At 39.5% G+C, this 20,776-nt stretch overlaps 1 protein-coding gene across 2 annotated transcripts in view; it reads right to left on the bottom strand.

Moving 5' to 3' along the window:
- Positions 1–20,776, bottom strand: part of LOC124722971 — a 339,558-nt gene that overhangs the window by 15,229 nt on the left and 303,553 nt on the right. For both annotated transcript variants that reach the window (XM_047248138.1, XM_047248139.1), the window contains exons 5-6: positions 16,914–17,130; positions 9,717–9,905 (exon numbers count right to left, since the gene is read on the bottom strand). In XM_047248138.1, coding sequence (XP_047104094.1) covers positions 9,717–9,905; positions 16,914–17,130 — 406 coding nt within the window. The remainder of the gene's footprint in view (positions 1–9,716; positions 9,906–16,913; positions 17,131–20,776) is intronic.

Below are 20,776 nucleotides of genomic sequence, written 5' to 3'. Positions count from 1 at the left end.
TATTAGAGCCAAAAAAATACAAAAGTTCAAAAAATGTCTGACAGATGGCGCTTCATCTGATCAGAATAGGAATAATTAGCATAACAAAGTAAGACAAAGCAAAGATGATGTTCTTTACAGGAAATGCTCAATATGTCCACCATCATTCTGTGAACAGCACTGTAAAGCATGTCCGGAGTTATGGTGAGGCATTGGCATCGGGAGTTGTCTTTCAGCATCCCTAGAGATGTTGGTCAATCACGATACACTTGTGACTTGAGGTAACTCCAAAAGCCAATAATCGCAGAGACTGAGGTCTGGGGACCTGGGAGGCCAAGCATGATGGAAGTGGCGGCTGAGCACACGATCATCACCAAACGACACGTGCAAGAGATCTTTCACGCATCTAGCAATATGGGGTGGAGCACAATCGTGCATAAACATGGTACGTTCCAGAAGGTGTGTATCAGCCAGGCTGGGGATGATATGATTCTGTAACATATCGATGCACCTCTCACCAGCCACGGTAGCAGTTACAAAACCAGAATCACACACTTCCTCGAAGAAGCTGCATTTGTCAACGGACCTTTACCCATTCGAATCCCCTTCCTATGGCAATAGGATTGTATCGCCGAACTAGCACATTCCCCATTCTGATAATACAGCTTCACTAAAAGTGCCTCTTCAGGTAACGTCAACATGCTGCGACTGCTGGCGCATCTGATTCTCTCTCTCATTACAGCTCCTTTTATACACGATTGTCATGCACAGTCACTGACGTTTTGCCGTCTAGTGCCATCTGTCAGACATTTTGTGAACTTTGTTTTTTTTGTTCTAATAAAACCCCATGTCATTCCAAGCATGTGTGTCAATTTTTACCTCTCTATCTACATTATTCCGTGGTTTATTAAGTTTTCAAATTTATACTGTCTTTTTGATCACCCTGTACTTTTAGATTTTTTAATGACTTTAGTTAAAATTTTACAGTATGTCCTATAATTGTTCATCTGGAGGGGATTATCAGGATGATAACTGAATAGTTGCAACTGTTTACTCGCAAAATGTCACAATATCAAATAAAAGTTTATGTGATTAGTTTGTTAACATGCTGCTTATCCTACAACATACAGTTTTAAGAGAGGGGAAGCTACCATGCATAATAAGTTAAGGAAAAAGAAGAAAAAGAATTTCTAGCATTAAAAGACATATAACAAATATGAACTAATCTAGATGCTAAGATAAAATAACAAAAGTTAAATGCATTCTAAAAGCAAGTGAGGTACTAACTGTGCCAATGTGTAGTATCTGGTTTAATGGCCCCTCAAGTTAAAGTTACAAAAAAATGAATAGGTAGCATGCTAGTGAATGACAACATATAACTCTTTCCAATGAATTACCATGAATTCCAGTGAATATCCAATAAAACCAGTTTCAAGTGAATACCTATCTGCAAGAAGGGTAGCAGAAGTGACCGATGAAATTACTGTCCAATATCCATGATATCCATTTGTTACAGAATCTTAGAACATATTCCAAGCCCAAACATAACGAGGTACATTGAACACAATGACCTTCTCTGTGCCAACCAGAAAGGATTTTGGAAATATCAGTTACATGAACTCCAACTTGTACTTTTCTCACATGATGACAGAAATCTATGCATCAAGGCCATCAGGTAGATACAGCATTTATGTTTCCAGAAAGCATTTCTGATTATCAAACCTAAACTTATTAGTATTATGAAAAGTATGATCACATGGGGTATCAAGTGAAATTTGTGACTTTATTGAGAATTTTTTGTAGAGAGGGTGCAGCAAGTAACATTGGATGGAGAGTCATTGACAAATGTAGACATAACTTTGGGTGTATCGCAGAGATGTGAGTTGGGCCCATTGCTGTTTATTCGTGACCTTGTGGACAATATTATTAATACTAACTTCAGATTTTTCTAAGATGATGCCATTACCTACAATAAAGTACAGACGGAATGAAGCTGCACAAACATTTAATCAGGTCTTAATAAGATTACAATTAGTGGACAGATTGGCAACTTGCTTCAAATGTTCAGAAACATAAAACTGTGCACTTCACAAAATGAAAGAAACATAGTAACCTATGACTGCAGTATCTATGAGTCATAGGTGAACTTAGTAAATTCACACAAATACCTGTGTTGGGACTTGAAATGAAATGATCATTTAGGCTCAATTGAGGGAAAAGCAGGCAGCAGACTTTTATTTGTGGATAGAATACTAGAGTAATGCAATCAGTTTACAAAGGAGATGGCTTACAAATCACTCATGTTACCCATCCTAGAATATTGCTCAAATGTATTGGACTCCTACCAAATACTGGATACTGAACATATATAAAGAAGGGCAGCATGAATGATCACAAGTTTGTATGACCCAGAGGAGTGTGTTACAGAGATTTTGAAATAACTGGCACACACTTGAAGTTGGACATAAACTATCCTGAGACAGAATCCTTACAAAGTTTCAAGAACCAGCTTTAAATGATAGCTTTAGGAATATACTAAAACCCATTACATATCATTCCCATAGGGATCATGGAAACAATATTGGATCAATTACAGCACACACAGAGGTATTTTAACCAGTCATTCTTCCCATGCTCTATACATGACTGGAAAGGGGAAAAAACTTATAACTGGTAAAATGGGATGCATACTCTGCCATGAACTTCACAGTGGTTTGCTGAGTACACATGTAGGTGTAGAAATAGAACTGTGGTGGAATGCAGACAGAATATTATACACGGGAAAATGACACACAGTTGTTACAAGTTGGATCTGACTGCACCCAATTATAATCTGTAGACTGTAGCAAATCTTCTACTTAATGTATTTTCTAAGTGCTAAAAGAAAGTAGCATGTTGCATAAAACAAGCAGAGTGTAAAAATTGTTGCCCCTTTTGTCTTATTGACGTCCAGAAGTATTGTCTGCAGATATATTTATGACAATGATCTGTATGCCAGGAAACTACCAGCACACATACTGTAAGGTAACAGGGGATAATATGGAGCTCTTTCAAGTAGTTCATAATTTAAATTTAAAGCACAGCAACAGAAATAATATGTTGAGCTGGTGTACTTCAATCAAAATGTCTCATAGTGGAATTAAGCTATAAAGATATTTAGAACAACTGCAAAGTACGTCGTTATTTTATTATGAAGACACCATTCAGTTTCTGTCTTTGTAGTGCCAGACAAATATTTGTATGTTTCATATTTCATGCAAACATGCCATTAAATGAAGGAAGAGGGTTGAAGTTGTGCCAAAACATGGAGTTATTCCTAATTATGTAATCTGATAGTGTGTCATAAATTAGTACCGATTTTAATTTTCCATGCTTAGGAATAAAATTATGTATTAAATGCAGAGTGAAAATAGTACAGTGCAAAATAGACGGGAAAATAATTGTTTAGTGTTTTGATGAGCATTGTAGTTCTGTTGCACAGTGTTTTGTTTTTCTTTTAATTTCAACAAATTATAAAATCATTGTGATAAATGTGTGTAAAATTATATAATGCATTTATGTTTCAGTATTTAAATCTTATAAAAATTGTAAACAAATTGTGGCCATGTTTAGGGATTTTTTTGATTAATGTAGTCACACATGACCTGACTCAGAATGGGGGATATGAGCAGGAACAGGAGGTCTTTGGTCATTGTCCGTTGTGGTGGTAAGTTCAGAGCGGCAAAGTGCCGCAAGTGTAAGCATGGACAACAGTGTATGTGAAGGAGCGGTGTGAAAGTGTGTAGGTACGAGAAAATAAACCATGTGTATGAACTGTACAGATTATTATTATCCAGATCGGATTTATTTGTGAACTTAAAAAAATGCATGGCTACAAAGTTAAAGTGTTTCTTTTGAATAAATGAGTTTCACTCTGAACTTATATATTGTATCTCATTTTCACAAGGCTGAGGTGTAGACAATGTGTATTGAATTCACTGCTGTTCAAAGGCTAGCCAACATATGACTCAGTATTAAGGGCGCAAAGGCAAGCGTTCACTACCAACCCCCTTTGTAGATGACGCACATGAAAAATAGGTAGTGAACGAGCCCGAGTACAGATGGAATACCTCCTGCCATGTACCACTAATGTGTACAATGCTCTAGATCACATGTGAACTGCAATATGTAGCCATTGTTTCACTTTATGGATTTATTCCAGTTTACACTAGATAGATGTTTTCAGTCAGTGGAATGCAACTACCCATCCAATATCATTGATTTTGGAGTTACATGGAGGCAAAGCCATGTTTGCTGTTAATGTGATATTTACCTTGGAAAACTTCAGCAATGAGAATGACATCTAAGGTCATTAATTTGTACAATAGCATAATTATTGTAAACACTGTACTAATGGATTTTGTATATGCTGCTCTAATGTATTTTGCAAATCTATATGTAATTTGTCAAAGGCCACAAATATACAGATTCAAAAAGTTGACATGTTTATCTTTGCTTGTTCTTCATCTTTGGAATGAGTTATGTAATAGAAAATGGGCTTACAACTCAAAAAGTAGATCATACAGTAATAAAAAAGATTATGGAAAAAGGCTAAAAAGTGTTTTGTTTAGTTAATACAATATACAAGCCAGAATGAGATTTTCACTTTGCAGCAGTGTGTGCTGATATGAAACTTCTTGACAAATTAAAACTGTGTGCCAGACTGAGACTCAAACTCGGGACCTTTGCCTTTTGCGGTCAAGTTCTCTACCAACTGAGCTACCAAAGCCCGACTCATGCTCCATTCTCACAGCTATACTTCTGCCAGTACCTTGTCTCCTACCTTCCAAACTTTACAGAAGCTCTCCTGCATATTTAACATATCTTTAATTTCCAACTAATGAATACCATATGATGTATTTTTCAAAGGTTTGTCTGCAGTTGCTGTTTTGGAAAATCTTTCAATTACATCAATGTTAAGAGAAGTATATCACATTGAATTCTACCTCTCATTTTTTTAACAGATGTTAATGAAAGCATAGACTTTATTCAAATGTTCATATACTTAGGATGGATTTCCATTGGTTATAAACTGGCTATTTTATGATAACACTGTATTTTAGTTAATCCATTTGAACAATACACACACTACACAATAAAAAGAAATATATAGATATAACCATTCTGCAGATGGAGTAGGTACTTGATTAACATTATCACATAACATATATCAACATATGAAAAACAAAATTTGGGAGAAAGTAGAGCATTATTAAAAATTTCACATTCAAAGTTCTGAACTTTGTGCTAGTGCAAGTGGCAGATAGAGAAAGAGAATGAAGAGCATTTCATTTCAAAGCTTTCTGTATTGTCAGTTCTGAAAAGCACAATCTAGTTTTGGGGGTGCTCCTAGCAGCAGGAAATGCATGAAGGCCACATTTTAAACACTGTAAAATATACTTGCCACACCTTTGGTGATGAATTTGCTATAATCCTGTATGTCATATTCAGATATGCACCATGGCACCAGGCTGCTGCTGTGAAACACTTCAAATATTCTGCCAACAGATCTGCATGGTCTGGCCACCCGAGGCTGCATGTGGTGGGCCACATGACTTTTGCACATGGCATGACATCTGCCGCGCCTTCTACTAGAGCTGTGCTCTTTATAAGTACAGTGCAGCAGACACTCGGTCTCATATTGTGTTCATACTTAATTGTCAGCAATTGTTTGTATCAGTACCTGGATTGTTTCAATATTTGTCTCTATGTTCTCAACTGTTGTTTGCTTGTATGTGGAAGAAGGATAAACTTTGGTTCATTGTGGTCATGCTGCTGTTTGTGTCTTACTGTATGATACAACTGGCAATGAGTATGCTGCTCACTTCCATGTACTTAGTCTTGGTTGTTCCCTTGGTTCTTCTGTCCGAGGAAGCAATACTCCAATCTCTGATCAAGCACAAGCAGGCTCTTATGGTTGCTCTCATGAACTTGCCAACCACATTGGCTACCACTTTTGACATAACTGATGCAAATAAGTGAAGGTATTTGTTTCTTTCTATGATTTCTCCTCAAATCTACCAGTTGTTGTGCCAGTTAGCCCTACTCGAGGAACCTGCATCACTTTCATTTGGAAAAATCTGTAAGTTGTTGTCAAATTATCACCATAAATGAATGCACATCACTGCAGCATCTGTAGATTTCTATTTTTGTCTTAAACAGCCCCACCAGTCCCACTGGGCTTGGGCAGTCCAACACCATGGAATCATCTGCAAATGTCAATTTTTACCAATGCTCATCATGACTCCTATGCTGATTCTATGGTCAATGACACTATCATTTGGTTGGCTCCTGAGAAGGAGGTTCCATCAACATGCATTACAAAGTGAAAATCCATTTTTGGCTGAAGTGTTAAATACTGCTCAATCTTTTGTGGTATCTCGTGCTGCAGGTGATCATACTGAGGCTTGATGTGACATCACTGTGGTGGCCCCTGTTCCTGCTCATCAGACATCAGTTCACACTTTGCCTATAGTGGTAGGCCTTGTTTCTGTATTGCTACAACTAAGAAATGCATTTTTGGCCTACCGCAAAGCACTGATGCACTGTTCCGGATTCTGATGGGGAAAGATCCTATTATTGATCAGGATGAAATCCTTTGTTGTCATTTAGGTGATAAGTGAGAATATGCAGTGGAAGGGTTTGGTGTTACAGGTTCCGGAATTGCAGCTGCTATCACTGCCTATCTGGTTTTGCATTAAGTTGTTCACCTCATTCAGCATGTTTGACTGGACAGGACTCCAAGCAGGGCTTCTGATCCAGAATGAGATTTTCACTCTACAGTGGAGTGTGCCCGAGACTGTGCCCGAGACTCAGTCGGGCACACAGTTTTAATCTGCCAGGAAGTTTCATATCAGCACACACTCCACTGCAGATTGAAAATCTCATTCTGGAAACATCCCCCAGGTTGTGGCTAAGCCGTGTCTCCGTAGTATCCTTTCTTTCAGGAGTGCTAGTTCTCCAAGGTTCGCAGGAGAGCTTCTGTAAAGTTTGGAAGGTAGGAGACGAGATACTGGCAGAAGTAAATCTGTGAGAACCGGGCATGAGTCATGCTTTGGTAGCTCAGATGGTAGAGCACTTGCCCGTGAAAGGCACAGGTCCCGAGTTCGAGTCTCGGTCGGGCACACAGTTTTAATCTGCCAGGAAGTTTCATATCAACGTACACTCCGCTGCAGAGTGAAAATCTCATTCTGGAAACTTCCCCCAGGCTGTGGCTAAGTCATGTCTCCGCAGTATCCTTTCTTTCAGGAGTGCTAGTTCTGCAAGGTTTGCAGGAGAGCTTCTGTAAAGTTTGGAAGGTAGGAGATGAGATACTGGCAGAAGTAAAGCTGTGAGTACCGGGCATGAGTTGTGCTTCGGTGCTTCAGATGGTAGAGCACTTGCCCGCGAAAGGCACAGGTCCCAAGTTCGAGTCTCAGTGGGGCACACAGTTTAAATCTGCCAGGAAGTTTCAGGGCTTCTGATCCTTTGCATAACTATTTTGCCCTCCATCCCACCCTTTAGTATTTAATGGTGTTGTTCTCTTAGCTACGGACAGGCTGACAGCTATGGTTGAGATCCAGCCTGCCCTACAGCAGGATGTTCTTCAGCTCCTACATCAGGGACGTGGGGGGGAGGGGGGGGCGGGAGGTCTCACATACAAAGTTATTGGCCCATCAGCATATATTTTGACCTGGCACTGAAGATGACATTTTACATCTAGTTGTGGCCTGCTCTCAGTGTGCTGCCCAACAGGTGGTGTCAAAGGCAGTGCCCTCTCCATGGCCCCCACCACAGTATCCAGGGGAATGATCCATGTTGATTTCATGGGACCATTCCTAAGTTCTTACTGGCTGATGGCTCTCAATGATTTAACTAAATTTCCATATGTTCCCATCAACATCAGCTGTGGCTATGATTTGGGCACACTCCAAAATTTTCTGTATGGAAGGATTTCCGTATCTCGTCCACATGTTCAAGGTTCAAATTCAGAAGTACGTCACAGACTCCTCCAAGGACAGTGCCTTGACAGGCTTCTTGAGTTCCTACAGGTTTATGCTGGTAGGGAATCGGAGTCCAGCCAGTATGATGCATGGTCACTAGCAATACACCCTCTTGCATCTGCTCACACCAATCCACCAATGCCTGCTGGTCTGGCCCTCAGTGTGGCTTACTTCTGGCTCCATAGTCTGGGCTCCGGCATTCAGCTGCCAATTGATGTGGATCCCAGTCACTGTCCACAGCTGCTGAGGCCACTGGCTCTGCATGGTGCGCACCAGTGATGGGCTGGTGATGTATCACCATGACCAACTGCATCCTCACACCACAGCAAGGGCTGCAGTTCCACTACCACCACCTCTGCCTTCTCCCTTAGCAACTGTCCTGACCTTGAGGGGCATCCGTGTTGTGGGGGCAGACCCACCCTTCTTGTGTATGTCACAACCTCCAGTCTCTCCTCTGGAGCCCAGCTCCCTGGTGCCTGCTGCCTGGATTTCCTGCAATACTTAATTGCCACTGGCAATTCTGCCGGCCACTAGGTTGGTGCTTTTGGGTCCTTCAACACTGACATCCCCAGTGCCCCCAACCAAATGGTGGTGCCTCCACCACTGGCACAGTCCCACAACATCAAGGGATCAGGCATCGACATACTACCAGTGCATTTGTCACTGGTTCTCTCTTATGTTACTTCATGGGTGAGCAGCTGCCACACATGTGCACAGATGTGCGACTTCCACCTCTGCTCATTGGTTCAATTCAGAATCTCCTTCCACCACTGCCATCATCAACTGCAACATCCACAGAAAAGGCCACGGGTGTTTCAGCGGTCACCCTGATGAGCACATTGGTGGAGTGTTCTTTTCCCAAGGTGGAAGGGGTGCTATAACACTGCATCTAATACCTGGATATGCACCACAGCACCAGGCCACCAGCACACTTCATTTCGAATATTCCAGCAATGCCATCTGCATGAGCCACCCACCAGAGGCCACTTGAAGAGGGCCACACGACTTATGCATACAACATGGCATCTGCTGTACAGTCTCCCCTTTATAAGCACAGTGCAGCAGGCACTTGCTCTCATATTGTGTTCATATTTACTCAGCAACTGCTTGTATCAGTACCTGGACTGTTTCTTACCTGGACTGTTTCTAAGTTTGTGTATATGTTCTCAACTGTTGTTTTCTTGTATTTGGGAGAAGAATAAATTTTGGTTCATTGTGGCTGTGCTGTTGTCTGTCTCTTACACTATATTACAGAACCTTTTTGGCTTTGGTAAATTTCAGTGATATTACTGAATGAAATGTAGCTTAGACCCAAACTGACATGAGATACCTTTGTTCCATCATCCCAAAATGCACACTTAACAATAATGAACAATTCTGCTCAAGGCACCTCTTCTATTTGAGAGCAAGGTGACTAATTTTAAAGCATTAATTTTTCAGCCCCTGAACTAACAACAATATGTGTATAATCTAGTTCTGAAATGAGACACAACTGTTGTTGAGAATTTTTAATGAGATATCCAGTATGGTATTCACAACACAGAGTTGCAAAGAATGCTGTATAAGAAGCAGACAGGCATAAACCAGGATTATGTGTCTGTGACAATTAGAATGTTCACTTCCAGTTCATGGCATTCCTACCCATTCAATAACTTCACTATCCATGAGATGGTCATAATAATTAAATCATAGCTAAAAAATGTGCATAAAACTTACCACTTAGTTTTGATCGTTGATTAGCTGACTGATGTAGGTGATAAACAATGCATGCATTGCCGACAACAATCAGAAATGTTGGAATCCATGTCGAAATGGAAATAAACAAATACGTGGAATTACTCCAGTTTTCTGACCTCCCAACTTTGCTACATGATGCATACTCATACACGGCATCTTGTTCAAAGCCTAAAATGCCAGATACCAGCAAAGCCACAAGTTACTTTATATATATTGATTATTTTGATGTACATAAAATCTTATGTATCGCACACTTAAACAATTTATTATACAAATTTTAACATGCCTGCGGACCACATTTGTAGATTGTATACTCAGAACATGAAAAGGAATTATTATTATTGGATGCTATTATTTAATGAAACAAACATATGCATGGTGCTTTTATTTCATACACGACTGATATAAAAACTACACATTTTAATAAATATTGATGCAAAAAAATCATGATCAATACATCTGTCAGTATACAGGGTGTCCCAGGAGGAATGGTCAATATTCGAGGAGATTACAGCAACAAGCATTTGAAGCAAAACGTCTAGTAAACATGGATCTGAAGTATATACCTTAAGAGTGAAACACATTTGTTTTGCATAAAATGTGAAACTACCTCCCCCCAAATTATCGAAAACACAGAGCTTACAATAGAAGAGATCTGTTTCACGGTATTGAAGACGAAGATGATCATTCCTGCAATTCCCTCAATATTGATCACTCTTCCTGGGACACCCTGTATGTAACACAATGGGACAGCAATAATAATAATAATAATAACAGAGGAAATAAGGATAAAGTTGCCAGATTGGGAAAAGTGGCCACTGCTTATATGATGTTTTCAACTATGTTGCTTCCTACAGAGAATTGACCATACTAGGTTCGAGGCACCATTAGTGTTGTCAGTGACACTGACAAAGGAAGCTTGCTCTACTATTTTTCCGTGAAAATGTTTAACTTTTTCAATCATTTCGTGTAAGGTAAGTCACTCATATTACTTTAACTTCTTCACTGTTATGTAAGGCAATAGGTTTTGTGATGCCACAGCCCGCACAATTTCTTTTAGTTTACAAATATGTCATTCTCATTTCCTTTGGTTGTATTGTTTCATGTGTGAACCACTGATATAGCCAATCGGGAAAACTGGTCATGCTACAAGTAGGGAAAAGTGGTCAAAGTGGCCACTTTTCCCCACAGATGGCCACTATTCCTGACAATTCATTTTATATCTGTTTATCCAAAGAGTTTTAGCTAATTGCATATTTTATGCATAGTATAACAACCGAAATTAAAACATTACAAATCATTTTATACTCAAATCTAATATCCGTTATTCTGCTCTTCTGCAAGTGTTTGCAAGAGCTTCAAGATACCATGAAAATACATCTTGTAAACAGAGCAACAAACATGGGGCCCTGTTGTGATGAAAAACCCAATTGAAGAAGTAGAGAATGATAACATGCCTTTTTTGGCAGTAGAAAAACAATTCAATATCCTATGTAATACACTAAAATGAAGAATTCTAAGGAAAAACAGAGATGAAAATAGCAGTAAAAATGTTATGGACAGCTTAAGGGCAGTGTTCAGTGAAGAACAAGAGCAAGAAATCCTTAATTACATTTTTGAAATGGAAAAGCAATTTTATGGAATTAAAATGAATTAGCAATCTGGTTGACAGAGCGTAACAAAATATGACATTGTTCCAACAAAGAGTCTGAAATGGCAGACAAAGTCTGGATGGTGTGCTTGAGAGAAAGCCATCCTAATATTAATCTTAGTAAGCAGAATCTTCCACTATGGCTAGAGCACAAGCATCTGACAAGATGACCGTACACAAGTTTTCTGATATCCTTAAAACATTGTAAGATAAATGATTTCAGCCTGCACATCTTATTAATATTGAAGGAAGTTGGTCTTCTGACAGTTCAGCCCAAGAACAGCAAAGTGTCTGAACTCAAAGGAAGACAATAAGTTGGAGCCAGTTTTTGCTGTTGACTTTTGTAGTGTGCATGTCTTCAGAAGGAAATTTCATTTCCCCTTTTGTAATTGTCCCTATGCGAAGAGTGAAGGTTGAACTTAAAAATAGGGCCCCACCAGAAACTGAATTTGCATTGCATGCCACCCTAGCAATTGGATGCAAAGTGAACAGTTTTTAAAATATACAACATCATCTGCTCAGCAGCCAGTTCTACTAATCTTAGATGTTCACTCCACCCATACTAGGAACATAGGTTTTATTTATAATGCCAGAGAAAGTCATACAACTGTTGTGTGCTTGCCCCCACACTGTAGCCACAAACTTCAACCTTTGCGTGTGGCATTTATGTCTCCTTTTGAAACCTTCCACATACAAGCTTGTGAAACATTTCTTCATAATAGTCCAGAAATAATTATTACACTGTTTCAAGTAAGTGCACTCATCCAGCCACTCCAATGATAGCAAAAGTGTGCAATTTTTCCTCTAGATCCTAATGTGTTTACAATTGCAATCTCTACTGCAGCTACTTCCTTTGGATGGGGAAACACATACTGTGCCTTGTTCAAATATTGGTTCTTTTTACTGTGAAAATGCTGAGTCTTCTCGCAATGCTGGTCCCTCTGGGCACCAGACCACTGTGTCTTCTTCAAAGAGGCCTACTGGTTCATTTATGGGACCAACTTAAGAGCTGTCTTCAAGTGCAGGCTGCCTTCAGATTATATGTGATAAGCCTTCTCCAAGAGAAGGTTCCCCTCTGTGTCTGACCACTGAAGAATGTCCCTCTGAGTATGCAACATGTGGGTTCTACATAAGCCCAAAGGATGTAAAACCTCTGCCTAAGAAACAATGTGTGAATCAAAGACAAACTAGGAGTAAGAAAGGAAAGACTGCCATAATCACTTCAAACCCTTATAAAAATGTGTTGGCTGAAGCTAAAATAAAGAAAGATGAAGAACTTTTAAGGAAAAAAGGAAGTTCAAAGAAAACCAAACAGATGAGGCTGATATCCTACAAGGCAACACAAAACAAAGGAAAAAAGCTAAAAGTGGGACCAAATGCTGAAAAAGTTTCTGCTAAAAAGAAACTTTTTCAAGAAGAAATGGAAGAAGAAAAATCCACTGATGAGGACAGTGGCACAGATTGCTTTTAATGCAAGGTAGCATTTTCTGGATCTAAAGAAAATGAAGTATGGATAAGATTTTGGAGTTATAAATGCTGAGCTCATGAACTGTGGGTTGAATGTGATGAGGATGATGACAACTTCACTTGCGAGTTTGTACATGACTTAATATTGCTCCTGAGTGGACAAATTGTGACTGAATTAGACTGAAATAGTAACCCACAGTTAGTCACTGATTTCTCTATTTACATCATTAGGAATAATTAATACTACTCATTTGTTGATCTTTTTATGCCAGCAATGTATTGCAACACATTTCCTTCTCCTTCATATTACTGTTCTTTTAATAATAGTCACTGGTGAAATAAAAACTATAATCCTACCCATGCTTTTAAACTTAACAGTCTATGTGGGAATGGTGGCAAAGGACTGGCCAATTTATCCCATTAGATAGGTAAAATTGGCCCTTATGGAAGCATTCACAAAAACGTTTATACGTCTTACAACATATACTTTTACCTTAGCTATAAATACTTGGTATATGCCACAAGCTTCTGTTAATAGCCATGGTTTCATGAAAATTCAATTTCACTTAGAGTGGCCACTTTACCCCGCCTTCCCCTAATAATAATAAATGATTTACCACCACTTAAAGACAGAATAAATTGTATAATAATCTTACAAGCTTACATTTTCTTGATCTCATCAAGAAAATAATTTTACTTGTATGCATTCTCTAGAACTACACTACATTTGGATTTATTTGGTGTATTGGCATCTTATCTCTCCCATAAATGACTATAAACTGCATGGTGGAGGTTGGTGTGCCATTATTAGTTGCTTTCTGTGTTCCATTTCCAAAGGGAGTGATGGGAAATTACATTCTCTACTCTGCTAATCTACATTCTGTTGCTAATACGGCCCCTGTTATGTCCTCTGTTAACATAATTCACATTTGACTTTAATACCAGTAAACTGAAACTTATCTGTTAATCTATATTCTAATTGGCATGATATCAAGTGTGAAGAGGGTGAGCTGTGTTTCTGACAGTGATTCATTAAAAATCCTTATCGATTATTGGAGAGAAGCAGTTCTTTTTTTTCAGGAATATCATAATAATGCACTTCAAAAATGTTTCAGACAAATAATAGGGATGTTGATCTATAATGTTGAGTTGTTGCTCTGTACCCTTCTCCTGAAGGGATGTGATTTCTTACTGTCTTTCGTCAACTAAGTGAGGTGGCATATCTCAACTAATGAAGTAAGACATTAGTTAAGAAACAGGATTTATATTCAAAGTATGTGCTTTTCAATCCATATCTGGTCATTCTGATTTAGGTTATCTGGAAGTACATGAATCATTGTAGGAAACTGCTGGGATGCTCCTCTTAGTCCGAGCTTGTGCTCTGCCTGTGCTGATCTTGATATAAATTGGATGTTAAACTCTTTCATTTGTGTGGCTGTCTATGGCATAAGGGTTTAGTACAAGTGAAGGTGAAGTCTGTGGTGCAAACTTGTGACTGGACTATCGGCATCACTACAGGTAGGGAGCAGTCTTTTTGTTTTCATGGCACTATGAGGGGAAGGGGCCCCCACACCCAGTCAGCCTTTTGCACTGGGAAAGAGTCCATACTCATTTTGTCAGCAGTCTGAGTGGACCTGGGGATTTCCTGAAGGGACTGGAACAATAAAAAATCCATGCCCCTCACTAGAATTGAATCAAAGATCTCTAGTGCTGAAGTCCAGTGGTCCACGCACCAGACCACCACAGTCACACTTAGTGGTATAATACACATACAAAACAGGCTAGCTGCATAATGTATCCAATGTAGAACCCAATAAAAAGTTCCTGCAGGGCCATGCGAAACAGTTTCAATTTCTTTTCAACATTAGGGGGGCTTATTTTGCCTTCTTCCAATGAGAGTTGTTGCAGCCATCAGTTGGTAACAGTGGATGATCTTTTTGGATGAATAAATGTTTGAAGTAGAATTTATGATTTTTCACTTTTCTTTCCTTCAGTGGGTTCTCAAAACACAAGTAGGTTATGTTACTTATGCATAAATGTCAACTAATCTGTAAACCCAGTTACCAGGACATCAGGAGCAGCAATAGGAGCAGTATCACTTTTGACAATATGTACTCTAAATCATTAAGTAACACTATATTCCCTTTATTAGGCTGTTTTTATCAGACTGAAGTATATACATCTAACACAATTAGCTAGTTTCACTCTCTATGGTCATTCTCATGTGATAAATATATCCAGATTACTTAGAAAATTGCACATAGATGCTGAGTAAAAGGAAGAAGACATCATTCAATCATTTTCCACAGGCTATGGACCCCAGTTCTCTGAAATTATTAAAAATCCTAGATCATATTTAATATTACACTGGAAAGTTCTTGGTGAAATATAAATTACAGATAGAGTAAAGGTAATGGCACAGAGTAAATGACACTGGTGAGCTCATCCTAGTGTGGGCATGGGAAGTTGTGTGTGGCACAGGATTAAGTAGAAGAGTGTGTCAGGAGAAGATTTAGATAAAAGAAAGTAAGAGGGACACTGTGGAGAGGAAGGAGTGAATTTTGAATAATGGGGTGAAGTGGGAGGCATGGGAACAAGAGTGGAGCTGAGTGTGGAGCAGGGACTAATGGAGACTGCATAATTCAGTGATGCTGGTGGTTCCTATGAGTGCTGGGAGGGGGGGGGGGGGGGGGGGGGGGTGGTGAGTGGGGTGAGGAACAATCCAGGTGGAATGCGTTGTAAAACAGCCACTGAAGTCAAGCATGGTGTGCATTTGACGAATGTTGCGTCGTGTATTCCACAGGGATATGACCCAACTGGTGAAGAGTTGGGAGTAGATATGGCATAAGCATGGGGCAGGACATTTTCTAGAATGGGTGAGGTGAAATATCACTTTGGGAGAGATGAGAATGATTGTGGGAAGGATGTTACTCATTTATAGCCACAATAATGAGTAGTTGAAGCCCAGGCAAAGGATGTGGTTAAGTTGTTCCAGTCAAGTATGATATTGGGTAATGAAGGTGGTATTCCTTTGGTACTGGTTTGTGGGGCTTGGCTGGAGAACCATGCTGTGTTATATCTCTGACATGAGACTATTTCAGCTAGTGCCTGTGTCAAAGTACAGCCACATAATGACCAACAGATGACAATGAAAGTGTTATTAGCAGTAGCATGACATTATTATGGTTTGAATAATACAAGCATGATATTTCAGTCAACTGCAGTGCCAGTTAAAACAGCACCATATCAAAATGAATGTTCCTTTATATAATGCTTGGCACAAACACAGACTACAGTGTGTTACATTTTAAGCAATGTTTTCAACTACTTAGTTCTGCGTGAGTGAATAACAGAAGTGCATTGCCTTGTTTTATTGTACAAAGGAATGTTTGCTACTCCTTATTATATCATGGTCACATTGAACAGAGATTGTCAGTAAAATGTAAATGTTAGGCACAATTAAAGTATCATGTAAATGTCATATTATTTTCACAAACTTTAATACAAAGCAATAATGATAAATCATGTGTAACTATAAGTACAATCAAACAATTGAAAATCCAGGATGAAATAAAAATAATATTATCAAAAGGATAAAGTGATAGTCAACATGTAAAGGAAATGTTGAGTCGCAGACAGGCACAACAAAAATACTGCTGTATTTGTGAACTTTTGTCCAAAATGCCTTCCTTTAAAAAGAAGACACAAAAATTCGCACAAGAAAACTCACACACACGTGACCATTGTCTCTGGCCATTGGCCTCGGTGGTCAGAGACAGTTGTCATGTGGGTGTGAGAGTTGACTTGCTTGGATGTGTGTGCCTTTTCTATTTTAGAAGAAGGCCTCTTGGCTGAAAACTCACCTGTATAGCAGTTTTTTGTTGTGCCTGTCTGCAACTCAACATGTCCTGTCTGTGGCATGCAGCAATTAATCCTATTCTTAAACACAGGTGCAGCAGAGATATTATTTTATTGGCCACTGCACATACAGATGTATGAACAAACATATTCTGCTTCATATCACAGGTCTAAGAAACACATTTAATATTCAAACAAACCTTGGGTCTTTAACCTGGCAAGATTCAGCAAAAATACCACAAGTCCAACAAGAGTGGTAACAAAAATTGCAGGTCGAATTCTGCAGATAGAATATGAATGCATAGGCCAGCGGATCATTAAGAGTCTTTCAAAGGTAAGTGCAACAACAAGCCATGCTGAATAATGAAAGAAAAGACCTGATGTTATTCTGTGGCATATACAAAGCCATCCGTGTTCCTGAAAGAATAGAAAACGTTATAAAATGGTGATACCATACATTTAGTGAAAATATATTGAGTCTATTTATTTCTGTAGGTGTACAATACTAATGTGTACAAAAATAATACCACTATATCTAACACATAACCTCATCTGACACGAAACATTTACATTGAAACTTCCTGGCAGATTAAAACTGTGTGCCTGGCCGAGACTCGAACTCAGGAGCTTTGCCTTTCGCAGGCAAGTGCTCTACCATCTGAGCTACCGAAGCACGACTCACGCCCAGTACTCACAGCATTACTTCTGCCAGTATCTCGTCTCCTACCTTCCAAACTTTACAGAAGCTCTCCCGCGAACCTTGCAGAACTAGCATTCCTGAAAGAAAGGATACTGCGGAGACATGGCTTAGCCACAGCCTGGGGGATGTTTCCAGAATGAGATTTTCACTCTGCAGTGGAGTGTGCACTGATATGAAACTTCGTGGCAGATTAAAACTGTGTGCCCGACCGAGACTCGAACTCGGGACCTTTGCCTTTCGCGGGCAAGTGCTCTACCATCTGAGCTACCGAAGCACAACTCACGCCCGGTACTCACAGCTTCATATCAGCGCACACTCCGCTGCAGAGTGAAAATCTCATTATGGAAACATCCCCCAGGCTGTGGCTAAGCCACGTCTCCTCAGTATCCTTTCTTTCAGGAGTGCTAGTTCTTCAAGGTTCCCAGGAGAACTTCTGTAAAGTTTGGAAGGTAGGAGATGAGATACTGGCAGAAGTAAAGCTGTGAGTACTGGGCGTGAGTCGTGCTTCGGTAGCTCAGATGGTAGAGCACTTGCCCGCGAAAGGCAAAGGTCCCAAGTTCGAGCCTCGGTCGGGCACACAGTTTTAATCTGCTAGGAAGTTTCATATCAGCGCACACTCCGCTGCAGAGTGAAAATCTCATTCTGGAAACATCCCCCAGGCTGTGGCTAAGCCATGTCTCCACAGTATCCTTTCTTTCAGGAGTGCTAGTTCTGTAAGGTTCACAGGAGAGCTTCTGTAAAGTTTGGAAGGTAGGAGACGAGATACTGGCAGAAGTAAAGCTGTGAGTACCGGGCATGAGTTGTGCTTCGGTAGCTCAGCTGGTAGAGCACTTGGCCACAAAAGGCAAAGGTCCCGAGTTCGAGTCTCGGTCGGGCACACAGTTTTAATCTGCCAGGAAGTTTCATATCAGCGCACACTCCGCTGCAGAGTGAAAATCTCATTCTGGATACATTTACATTGTACTTCTTTTTTACAGAGTACCAATAATGTGTTTTCCTTTTTTGACTTCCAACTTCCTTTAACCTGTATTTCAACTCTTTATGCAAGAGAGATGGCCACATAAAAACAATGAGCAATAAAACTGACACATAAAGAATACATGAAGAATCATATGGTAAACAGAGGACATTTTCAGAAATGTCATCAGTCAACAATTTCTTTTGAATATAACCTTAAGAACAATTGAATTAGATTCCCCTACCTAATGGTGCATAGCACTCCTAATTGTCCTGATGATACAAAAGATATGGAGAGACATGATGAAAGTGGGAAGCCACTGTGATTCATTACAGTTCAGCCACTGCACACAATAGAGATTTGCCTAGATGGGTTGAAGGTGCATGTATCTCACTCAGTGGTGCCCCACAAAGGCTTAATAAAAACCAAAGGCAAGGTGACAGGAGGAAGCTTGCCAGGAGGAAGGGGGGGAGGGAACAAGAAATATTTCTCGAACAATTTCAAAACAATTCAGGAGCAACTGGGTAATTTATTGCCTTGTGGAACATACTGAGCACTTGAAGGTTGCTACAAGTGAACTATTTGATGCACAGACAGTGGGTTCCTCTATTTAACATTGCTGAGAGGTAATGGTAGACCTCTCATGAGTTACATGTTATCTCATATAAGCATGCCTCAGACTTGAATAACTCCACCACTTGTCAGACTAGTGCCTTGTTGGCAGGAGTGGTGCATCACTTCATGTGAATTTTGACATATTTGTACCCTGCCATAAATATGCACCAACATGTGACTGCAGCTCATCAGTCTAGGCAAACTTTTCCCCACATTTTGTGCATCTGCTGACAGTGTTCTGACACGTCCTTTTCCTCAGAATGTTTCAGGTATTTTTTTTTATTGAACCACGATGATACATTTCAATTTTTATCATTTAAATTCAGCAGATTTTTACATAATTCTCTACATAATATGTTTTCTTAGTTCTGAAAAGTAATTAACAGTAACTTGCAGTGGGTTTAATACTAATACTTCTGAATATTTGTAAAATGTGTCCTAAGAATCCACCTTTCTGTTCCAATGCCACTGAAGATAAGATAAACATTATTAATGGGAGAAGTACATGAGAGAATGCCATTACAAGCTTTTACATATCTCTTTCTTTATTAGGTTAGCCAGTTCTTGTTATTACATGATTATGAACATGGGTAAAATGTCCCTCAAAGTCTTTGTCTGTCTATGCCATACTACTCTGTTAAGTAAACTGCATACATTTGGCATCAGGGAGAATAAAGCCAGTCAATAAAATCATTTACAGAAAACAGAGAACAAAGTGTAGAATTAAGATCCAATGTAAATAATAAAATGGAGACCTTTTACTCTGATTTTCAAATGGTAAAGTATGGAATAGCACAAGGCTCAATATTTGGTCCACTAATGTTTATTGTATGTAAATGACATCACAGCATCAGTGAAAGAAAGTGTAATCATGTACGCAGATGATGCACCCCTCATTGGAAGTAGTAGCTCAACAAATGATTTACAAACAAGAACTATCTACATCTACATCTACATTCATACTCCGCAAGCCACCTGACAGTGTGTGGCGGAGGGTACCTTGAGTACCTCTATCGGGTCTTCCTTCTATTCCAGTCTCGTATTGTTTGTGGAATGAAGGATTGTTGATATGCTTCTGTGTGGGCTCTAATCTCTCTGATTTTATCCTCATGGTCTCTTCGCGAGATATACGTAGGAGGGGACAATATACTGCTTGACTCTTCGGTGAAGGTCTGTTCTCGAAACTTCAACAAAAGCCCATACCGAGCTACTGAGTGTCTCTCTTGCAGAGTCTTCCGCTGGAGTTAATCTATCATCTCCGTAACGCTTTCGCGATTACTAAATGATCCTGTAACGAAGCGCGCTGCTCTCCGTTGGATCTTCTCTATCTCTTCTATCAACCCTATCTGGCACAGATCCCACACCACTGAGCAGTATTCAAGCAGTGGGTGAACAAGCATACTGTAACCTACTTCCTTTGTTTTCGGATTGCCTTTCCTTAGGATTCTTCCAATGAATCTCAGTCTGGCATCTGCTTTACCAACGATCAACTTTATATGATCATTCCATTTTAAATCACTCCTAATGCGTACTCCCAGATAATTTATGGAATTAACTGCTTCCAGTTTCTGACCTGCTATATTGTAGCTAAATGATAAGTGATCTGTCTTTCTATGTTCCTATGTTTCATGGACATAGAAAGGGAAAATAAATATTTAAGTGAAAACAATTGATTTGTAAATGTAAAGAAAAGATTTGTGAATGTAAAGAAAACATCTACATGGAAATACTAGAAAAGGTAACAACAAGTGAAAAGAAACTAAATATAAGACTTACGAACACAATGCTAG

The sequence above is a fragment of the Schistocerca piceifrons genome, chromosome X, assembly GCF_021461385.2.
Source record: "Schistocerca piceifrons isolate TAMUIC-IGC-003096 chromosome X, iqSchPice1.1, whole genome shotgun sequence".
Taxonomy (NCBI): Eukaryota; Metazoa; Arthropoda; class Insecta; order Orthoptera; family Acrididae; genus Schistocerca; species Schistocerca piceifrons.
The sequence above is the reverse complement of the archived record's forward strand: the minus strand, read 5'-3'. Positions and strand labels throughout refer to the sequence as shown.